This window comes from Dysidea avara, unplaced genomic scaffold (genome assembly GCF_963678975.1).
Source record: "Dysidea avara unplaced genomic scaffold, odDysAvar1.4 SCAFFOLD_492, whole genome shotgun sequence".
Taxonomy (NCBI): domain Eukaryota; kingdom Metazoa; phylum Porifera; class Demospongiae; order Dictyoceratida; family Dysideidae; genus Dysidea; species Dysidea avara.
This window is the reverse complement of record NW_027078125.1, coordinates 1-10,363: the sequence shown is the minus strand read 5'-3', so window position 1 is coordinate 10,363 and position 10,363 is coordinate 1. Positions and strand designations below refer to the sequence as shown.

Sequence of the window (10,363 nt, the reverse complement as noted above, 5' to 3'; positions counted from 1 at the left end):
CTCCAGAAGTTATCATGTAGCTGCTGATAGTGAAGGCAATATGTTACTATGGATACATGAGTTAACAGAAACATGTCAGTCTTTGGAAGGAAAGAAAGTAAGTATGTACTTATAATGAGATGTAATACATTAAATCATTCCAGGTACCATCACCAAAGAGACTAAGTGCTTGTTCATCACAAGCCAGTAGTGGCAGGGAAACACCAAATGATGAGGATGTTGATAGAATGTTAGGAGATGAGACAAGAAGGAGCCTAGTTGCTGCTAGGCTCAATGAATGGGAAGATGGCATCACACTTCCTGATGGAGTATCAGGCAGTGGTGTAAAAGCATTTGGGGATAATGGCCATCGTCATGACTCTGAGGTATTATATGTTAGTATATTATATACACTAGTATTGTAAAAAAAAATTTTATTCAAAAATGAAGTAGGGATCTTTGCAATAAAAAGTAGTGAAACAAGGGATGAATGATGGTATTACAGCATAGCTTGATGGGAAGTCCCTACTTTGGCATTGAACAAAACAATTGTTACCGTATAGCTAGTAATTTTTGAAAGGTTTTTATTTTCGGATATTTTGAAGAGGCCCTTCTCTTTGAAAATAAATTCCCACGTCCAGTTGTTTTTCGAAAATAAATTCCCACAAGTGAAAGCAATCGTCCAACTTTCGGCGATTCGTTCGTGTATTCCTCGAGTTTTAGCTCAGTATTGCTTATGATAATGGGTAAACTGTATTATTACTGTACCAATAACCAGAAAAAAGGTGATCCAGAATGGGAATTGATGCCATCTGCTCTAGAATCTATGGTAGGACTATAGCTATAATCGAGCATGATCGTGCCAGTGAATTCACTCCACCCGAGACTCTTTCAGTCTTCTCTCCAGTGCACAGGAATGGGGATTATTCCATCAGTAAGTCAGTTTTCGGCAAACATTTACTCATCTAAATTTCTGTTTATTTGAAATTCATCCGGACTTCGAAATATGCACTCTTCGAAATTAAAATCTTTCGAAATTCAGATTTTGCTTCTTGTGCAAAAATTTCTGTTTCGAAAATAACTCGCTATACGGTATAGCTAATGTGCTAAAGTAGGGACTTTCCCACTGAGCTATACTGTAATACCATCATTCATGTCATTTTTCACTACTTTTTGTTGTATAGATCCCTACTTCATTTTTAAATTAACAATTTTTTCAATACTAGCTTTTTGTTTTAGCACTGTGTAACTTGTGACTGTTCTATTAGAATATCATACATGACTGTTGTATTAGAGGTATCTCGAGTCAGCCAAGGGTGTGCAGCTACCGTATAGCGGGTTATTTTCGAAAGATTTTAATTTCGAAGAGTGCATATTTCGAAGTCCGGATGGATTTCAAATAAACGGAAATTCGTGTCACAAATTATGAAAATGCGTGAATGTTTGCCAAAAACTGACTTACTGATGGAATAATTCCCATTCCTGTGCACTGGAGAGAAGACTGAGTGAGTCTAGGGTGGAGTGAACTCACTGGCACGATCACGCTCCATCATAGCTAGCTCATATCACCATAGATTCTAGAGCAGACGGCATCAATTCCCATTCTGGATCACCTGTTTTTTGGTTATTGGTACAGTTACCCATTATCATCAGCAATACTGAGCTAAAACTCGAGGAATACACGAACGAATCGCTGAAAGTTGGACGGTTGCTTTCACTTGTGGGAATTTATTTTTGAAAAACAACCGGACGTGGGAATTTATTTTCGAAGAGAAGGGCCTCTTCGAAATATCCGAAAATAAGAACCTTTCGAAAATTACCAGCTATATGGTAACTAGACCAATAATGGGTGAGGTCGTCTTTTTTACTGTTAAGTAAATAGCTAGATTGTTTAGAGGTGTGGTCTCCATACTCTATCACTATTAGTCCACCTAGATCTTTATTTGATGGGTGTAGTCGCGAACCTATCGCGAACGGGATCCCAATCACAAAGTTGTAGATATGTAGCTAGTATACCTCTTATAGTAGTGCTGGGACTGAAGTGCTTCTGAAATAATGATTTTAAAAATTCAATATCCAGTGTATCAAACAGTACTACTGTACTGTTTAAGTAGGAATCCCCCCGAAACGACACATGCCGCCAAAAATACCGTCTTTTAAAAAACAGCTTAGAAACTTCTTATGCGACAAAAATCACTTTTACGGAATAATATTAGTCCATCTAGCATCAAATGTAGCGTTATAAACAAGAAAATGCTTACTGGTGGCCGGATATAGAATTTAAAAATCGTCGAAACTGGAAATTTCGTCTTACTGCCTCACTCACTCACTCACTGACCACAGTATCAAGCCTAGAGCCCAAACAAAGCAGTTTTCGCTCACCATTTTACGCCACAACAACAAACTCACCAGTGGGATGTGCATTTTGGGGTTCCGACGAGTGTACGTCTGTGCGCCTTGTCTTTTCTTTCATCTTCAATCAGGCTGCTTGTCTTCTTCAACGAAACCATATCGAGGCATTAATTTTCCATATCAACACTTTCTTTAAGCAGCATAATAGACGCCACAAAATTATTTAAGGCGCTTAGATTACGCTACTGTATGGAGGTACGGGTACTCTACGATACGTAGGTCACAACATCACATCCATTCTTTATTCTGTGTATTATTGATCTATCAATTGAGACCATGATGACCACGCCCCTTTTACGTTAGCTGTATTTGTGATCACACACCTTTAAGTTGGTAGGCTGATTCAAGCTTGGATTTGAGATTCTCTAGTCTAATACTATGAATTGATCGAAACCACAATGACCACACCCTTTTTGGGGAATGCACACATCTTATGCAGGCTGACTCGAGATACTCTAATACAGCAGTCACCCTAATAGAACAGTCACATGTTTATAGCTAGTTGTATGTTTTATCTAAAACTAAACAAACTACGTAGTATATAAATTTAAAAATGAAGTAGGAATCCAAGCGATAAAAAGTAGTGAAACAAGAGATGAACAATGGTAGCTATTACAGTATAGCTCAGTGGGAAATCCCTACTTTGGCATTGAACACAAAATAATGCCAAAGTAGGGATTTCCCACTGAGCTATACTGTAATAGCTACCATTGTTCATCTCTTGTTTCACTACTTTTTATCGCTTGCATTTCTACTTCATTTTTAAATATATAATTTTTAATATACTAGTTTTGTTATATATTATATGGACTAGTACTATTCCGTAAAGGTGAATTTTGTCGTGTAAGATGTCTCTAGGATGATTTTCAAAGGTGGAATTTTGGACAGTGCATGAAATTTTTGGGGCAATCCGGTACTACTGTACCATTTGATAATTTATCATACTAGTAGGGATGGCAAAGGTGTGGGCGTGGCCCATGATATAATATAACCCAAAAACCTGCCTCAATTTTTCCTAACAATATCATGACAGTATTGGTTGGGTAAAATCAAGCCCAAAAGTGTCTTCAGATCGACCCGAAACGTTTCTGTCAAGTTGCTACAGAATTTAATTATTCAATGGAATTTTCTACTGCCTGCCTGCCTGACACCTTCAGTCAAGCGTAGCGGAAAACTGGCTATAGCTACAGCCCTAATTCTTTCACAGAAATGTTTCTAGTTTGCTTAAGAAAAAACCCTTGGTTTATTGATAAACATACAATGAGTGTGCTATTGTGTTTCCTTTTATCCTTCTTCATCAGCTAAGGTTCTCTGTTTATAATGTTAATAGACTACAGTAGGGCTTCCATATACAGGTGTACATTGCATCAAACTATTCAAATACACATGGCGTTGCACCAAACTATTTGAACACACGTGTTTCAGTGGTTTTCGAAGTTGGCAGTTGATACCGTATAATAAAAAAAGTTTGGCAAAAACCCACTATTGCAAAATTGGCGGAAAAAAAACTTTGGCGAATGATGCGTGCTTCACCTGAAATTTTTATAATCTATGATAGAACGTAGCTACCACATACTGTATACACACAAGTGTGAGTAATTAAACAACTCGTCAATTAAGGGGCGTGGCAGCCATTTCGATTGCAAGTCTTTATCCCTCACAGTAAGGGATGACAACTCGCAATGGAAATGACTGCCACACCCCTTAATTGGCAAGTCTTAATCGCTTGCACATAGCAATGTTACATTTGAGTGGTAGTTGTCGTACAATGGACAAAGTTGCTTGTGTTTCTAAATGCCGAGCTAAATGCATTTCTTTGCTGTGACCAACACTATGTTTTATAGTTACGTGAATCCAACCATAGATAACTACAGTTTAGCAATTTATATAGTACTTTTTATTGCAGTACTATACACTGTCTCTACTCTAATTAAAAATTCCTAATACTTGTATAGAGATGTTTTGATGTGCCATCCATATGTCTTTGTAGGTTAGTCATTTTAAAGAAACAATTACTGAACTGCGTCAAGAGTTAAGTTTGAAGAGGCAGGAAATAACAGACATGAAGTCCATACATGCCAAAGAGCTGACATCAATTGGCAGTAGTCTTGACCAGGAGGTTAGTTGTTAGTGTATGTACGTAGGATAACAAAGTACTTACCTGAGTAAAACATTAACTATTTAATTCATACTAAGAAATGATAGAGAAATTGATTGGTATCAAAGAGAACTGCATATTACAATACTTCTCACATATCACGCACACCTTTTACCATGTAAAAGAATGCAGTGTCTTTTCATTGTAGCTTCAAAAAGCCAAAAACAGTCAAACTGAACTAGAAGCAAAAAATACTGAGTTGAGTACTGAGTGTGAACAGCGGACTGAACAAGTGGTCTTGTTGCAACAAGAGATATTTAATTACAAGACACAGTTGGATGAAGCGAAGCTTTCATCTGTAGAAAGAGAAAAGGAATTGGACAATAGTAAGAAAAACAAGGATAATATTGAACAGCAACTGACTAAAGCTGCAGGCTTGGTGTCAACCTTACAGGAAGCAGAATGGAAACTACACAAGAAATGTAAAGAATTAGAGCAGCAGCTTACAATGTCTGAAAATTCAGCACAAAAAACTGAGCAGAAACAAACAGAAATTGTTACACAATATGAAACGCAAATAACAGACTTGCAAAAAGAGATACAAGCATTGAAGGAAAGCAAGGAGCAGTTACAAAGTAATTTTCTTACTTGTAAAGACGACAGTGGAGAGCTGAAGCTTACTGTGAAGGAAAATGAATCAACAATTGTTGAGTTACAAAGTAAAGTGGAGACACTACAAGCTGAGAACTTGACAATGGCTCAAAAGCACCAACTAGAACTTGATTCTGTAAAGAAACAAAGTGACGAACACAGGCGTAAGATCAGAAAACTGGAAAAACAGTTAACAGAAGAATCCAATGAAGTAAAAACTGAGAGAACGGAGAGGATGTCACTACTGTCTCAAGACTCCACTGACTCACTACCTGTACTGCAGGGAAAGAATGCTTCCCAGGAGTTAGAAACGGCTAAGGAGCAGCACGCAAAAGAAATGGCTGAACTGACAGCTAACTATGAGGCTATTGTTGATGGCCTGAAACAGGAATGTCATGAAATGAAACAACAATTGGAGAAGTTAGCATTAGAACTGTCAGCTACTCCTAGCAGAGTGGAGTCTAAGCAGTTTCCAGCATTCACTGATGAGGTATTCATCCATCATTTGCATGCATAGTGATTAGACGTTTTTTTGAATGTACAGGGTTACATGTATAATCAGGTTTGTTTAGGGCGAATCATAGTTATCAGCTAGCATTTAGTACAAGTTTTCATTTGTTAGATACTTCATTGGGTGATTGTGTTTTATTCCAGACTGTCATAAAGCAGCTCAAGGCAGATCGAGACACAGTACAAAACCAATTGGATATTGTTACTAGGGAAAAGGAGACAATAGAGACAAGGCTAAGAGAAATTGAAATAGAAAGGTATGTTTGTAGAGCATCCGTATATGCAAGTACATAAATGAATTGCTATGTATGTAGTGTGTGGTCATTTACTGTACACATTTTAATGTACATGCAGGGATTTACTTCAAGGTCAGTTAAAGAAGGTTTTAGATCGAATCGGACAAAATAGTGACACCCATACAAAAGGTCAGTACACACACATGACATAGCTACGTGTACTGAAGTGGTACATTGTATTGTAGTAGAACATAAAGAGACTACTGCATCTATTACAACTGTTGCTGCTGCTGCTCCTCCCTCTGGTATAGTAAACCACAATGGTGTTCAACATCAACAAGGACCACAAGGTTAGTAGATTGTATATTCTGACCTACCAAACAAAAGCCTGATTAGTTTGCATAATTCTGTTTTGACATTGAAATACATACATGTGTTAAAATTGTACGCTACAAAAATAATACATGTTGTAACCGCTTCAGTAAACAGTAAAACAATATTTGAATTGATGTAATGGATTCACCTCTTTATGGAAAGTAAGAAAATCTTTGCTTGCTTTTCCTGCTGTCTATTGCTATAGCTCCAAAAGTATTCACCCTGAAACTTTAACAGCCTAGTGGTTATTCCCTCTAGAAAACAAAAAAGTCATAAGTGAAGTTCAAGAAAACTGCAAACTGGTCGGGTTTTTACTCAGTGGGTCACGTTTACCAATTGAAAGGGTCAGTGGGAAAAGGGAACATGTGCCTTATTTTTTCCAAAAAAAAACAAACAAACAAGTTGATGTTGTGCTACTTCTAAAAACCAGGCGCCATGCAGCTAGCTAACTCATCTGGAATTAACTATTGACAGTATATGCTACTATGAATTAACCAACTATGTATTACTACTTTACAATAGGGTAGTTTGGGTTGTGCAATAATATTATTAGCTAATTCTCATATTTTGTAATTCATGAAATATTTGTGATTTGTTCAATTACGTTGCTATGCACTGCTAAGGAAGCGTTTGGTAAACAAACTGCTTTTACCAACATATTACGCACAAAACTATCTTCTAATCTGTTTTATAGTGTGACTAACGTGTTTTTTCCCACAAATTCTCTCGACAAAGCCTCAAAGCTGCTCTTCATTAATTTTTCGTTCACGTACGTAAGGGATACGCCCCCTTTCCAATTCGAAGCAATAGGCTATTCCTGATAGTGTACGAGGCCTGCACCGTTGTTTTTCAGTTGCTAAATGCCTGGGGAAGGTAGTCTGAGGAAAGTCACCACACCCGTATTTCAGTCCGCCAAAAAGAAACCACCTCAGAGCAAAGTTCACCTGTGCAGAAGTTTAATACAGACTTCATTTCACTTTTACTTATTGCGTAAAAGCTGCTTTTACCATTATTTAACGATTTTGCTCACGTGGGTGCGTACGGACAAACATAGGTAGATATGTAGATAGGTAGATAGGTACACACACACACTTTTACGAAAACAATTTCAGTAAACCAGGTGCAAAGGCCGGCTGTGGGCGTGCGCCTGGTTTAAAAAAAAAACAATTAGAATGGTTTGCCATGTGAACAATGTTGTCACTAAGTAAACAATAGAATTTATAAGAGTTCATGGCAGTCTCAATTTAATATTACAATAACTCAGTTATGTCACAAATTCTATTAAATGCCCACTATATGGTCACCTGAATTATCAAATGGCACCTATCTCCTTTTGCCGTTGGCCCCTTTAATTGTGTCTTGTCTTGGTGTGTTTCAGGAGCTAATCCACCAAAGCCCAAAAGACCACCAAAAGAGTTGATTCAACAGTCACGAAATCAGCAGCCAAAATCAAGTGGTTTCCTTCACAGTTTGTTTGGCATATAATAAAACAACTCATTATTTAAATACAGCATTATATTTTAAATACAATTGATGTAAATATATATGTATGTATATTTTGATAATAGTAAGAAAACTTGAGTTGTATACACTTCAGTTTAGAAGTATAGGAACCTCTGAATTCTTGAACTACAGAAATGACTGCTCTATTAGAATAGTGACTGTTCCATTAGGGTAGTTGATAGTACTGGTATTTTTTTAAAAGCATTCTTTATGCTATTTTAAGGTTATTTACACATAGTTTCAGAGATATGGACCACCCCTGGTTCCACTGTATACTGTATTGTTCAGCACTAGCTACTGTTCAGTGTGTATTACTGGCCAGTGAGTTTTAATCTTTCATTAATTCCCAACGCAGACATACTCCAGTACAAAACACACGGACCTGTGAATGTTTTTAGTATAGACCCACATTATTATGTGCTGTCTGAAAAGCCAAATGTCATGGACTATAAAAGTTGTTCCTAACAGCTGTTTACTAGCTGCCTACAGTTGAATGCAGGGATTTTGAGCAAAGCTTGCTGTGTAAACACCTATGTCATTCTGACTCATTCACCTTATGTAAACAGATTTACACACACTGTAGCTACACATGATTTGTATGGTGTTTGAATATAGGGGCTTATGAAGTATAAGGTACTACAGGCCATGTATATAGTGACAAATATATATATTTTTGTTAACTTTTGTGGTACAGTAAATTTTCACACTCCTTTTCTAACACCTACAAGTTTTCAATACAGAGTATTGGCTTAATTTTTACTGTTTCAATTTTCATTGAAATTTGAAGGTATATAATGATTATGAGACCCTATACGGCTGCATGTATAGTATGACATATTGCAATTGCTTTAGCACTATATAACACATTTGCAATTGGATACTATACAAACAAAAATAATACTTTCAAACACTACGTCAAAGGTGCATAAATGTACACTAATAGATTTTCGTAATTACTAAGATTGTTTTCCTTGAAAAAAGACATCTTACAGTTAATAACATTACTTGTACATGTTTATATTATTAAACTTAATAATAACTATTTAGCTATTATCTCATGTATATGTTACTCTAAATGAAGTGATACATGTTTCCCTCTAAGAGAGTCAAGAACATAATTGTCGTCTTCATAGTTCCCTTCATGAAATATTTTATACCAGTCTCTTATTTTTAGAACTTTAATGGTCAAGGAATCCATAAATCCTTTTGCTACAATGAAGGAACCGTTATCTGTTAATTGATTCTGCAGAATATCAAATTCTACCAGTGATGTACTCTTGGCAAAGGTGACCAGATCAAATGCTGATTCATCAGTGATACTACAGGATTGTAATATGAGAACTTGAAGTATTTGATTGTATAGTAAAACACGGACTATTTCTGTGACACCAGCTGCTAAAGGATTATGAGACAAGTCCAAATGTTCTATAGTTTTGTTCTGTGCCAGTACTGTTGCTATTTCACCAGCTACCTCCTCAGTGATGTTACAGTTTATCAATTTTAAATGCTGTAATATATGTATATTTGTAAAGCTCCTAGAAAACAACCTAGCTCCATGTGTTGTAAAGTGACTGTGATATATTTCAAGATGGACTAATCCACAATTGTTTCCAATGGCAGTGGCAATGTCATCTGATGAATTGTCAAACAAGCAGTTACTTGTTGTTAGAACTTTGATGGTTGACGTTGACTGCAAACTGTTAATGACTGTTGCTACACCAGAGGGTGAAAAATCATTGTGACAAATGGTTAATTCCATTAGTGTATAATATGCGACTAAAGTGCTTGCTATTGTTTCAGCTGCTTTGTCAGTGATATCACAATTGTTGAATTTGAGCACTTGCAAATAACTAATATTGCATATTGCCTTCATGATGGCAGTGATACCATCTGCTTTAAGTCCATTCCATGATATATCCAATTCCCTCAAGTTAGTTTTGTCTGATAACATGGTTGCAATTGCTTCTGTCTCTTTGCTAGTTACACCGCAAGCTGCAAATTTGATGGTCTGCAGTTGGTTGCAATTTTCCAAACACTGGATTATTTTACTAGTTCCAACTCCTGATAACTTATTCCATGAAATGTTGAGTTCTGTCAGCTGTGGATTGTAGGAGATTGCTGTTGCTATATGTTTAGCTGCCTCGTCAGTGATTTCACAATTGTTTAAAACAAATGTTTGCAAAGTTGTGACACTCTGTAAAGCCTTGGCAATCTGTGTAGCCCCAAATGTAGTTAGGCGATTGTGAGAGATGTCCAGGCTAACCAGGCTTGAGTTCTTAGATATCACAGTGGACAATTCCTTTGCTTTGTCATCATTTATACCAGAACACTGTGAAACATTAAGAATTTTAAGTGTGGTAACATTCTGTAAACACTCAGTAATTGAAAAATTACCCTTCGAGAGCTCAAGATGAAGAAGGCTTTTACAGCTCTGTGTAGCATTAACAATATCATTTATTTCATCTGGCCATATAATGCAAGATTGGTTCATTTTAAAAGTCTGAAGTGCAGAATTTTCCAGTGCTTTTATGATCTTCAAAACATCACTGTGAACAAATGAATTGCTAGATATATTCAACTCTGATAAGTTAGTAAGAGT

The 10,363-nt window shown here is 36.6% G+C and overlaps 2 protein-coding genes across 2 annotated transcripts; one reads left to right on the top strand and one right to left on the bottom strand.

The window, feature by feature from the left end:
• Positions 1–7,852, top strand: LOC136246208 (putative leucine-rich repeat-containing protein DDB_G0290503; the record flags this gene model as incomplete). The annotated part of the gene is given in 8 exon segments (XM_066037643.1): positions 1–97; positions 144–365; positions 4,382–4,510; positions 4,698–5,630; positions 5,795–5,907; positions 6,005–6,075; positions 6,132–6,236; positions 7,640–7,852. Coding segments are annotated over 8 exon segments (1,777 nt in total), but the record flags the coding sequence as incomplete, so codon positions are not given.
• Positions 7,853–8,597: 745 nt separating this feature from the next.
• On the bottom strand, positions 8,598–10,346 carry LOC136246207 (ribonuclease inhibitor-like). Its single transcript, XM_066037642.1, has one exon. The coding sequence runs from the start codon at positions 10,253–10,255 to the stop codon at positions 8,831–8,833; it is 1,425 nt and encodes a 474-aa protein (XP_065893714.1). The 5' UTR covers positions 10,256–10,346; the 3' UTR covers positions 8,598–8,830.
• Positions 10,347–10,363: the final 17 nt, after the last annotated feature.

Excerpts from the sequence above, each read along its gene's own strand:
- LOC136246207 (XM_066037642.1), bottom strand. The coding sequence starts at position 10,255 with ATGAACCAATCTTGCATTATATGGCCAGATGAAATAAATGATATTGTT.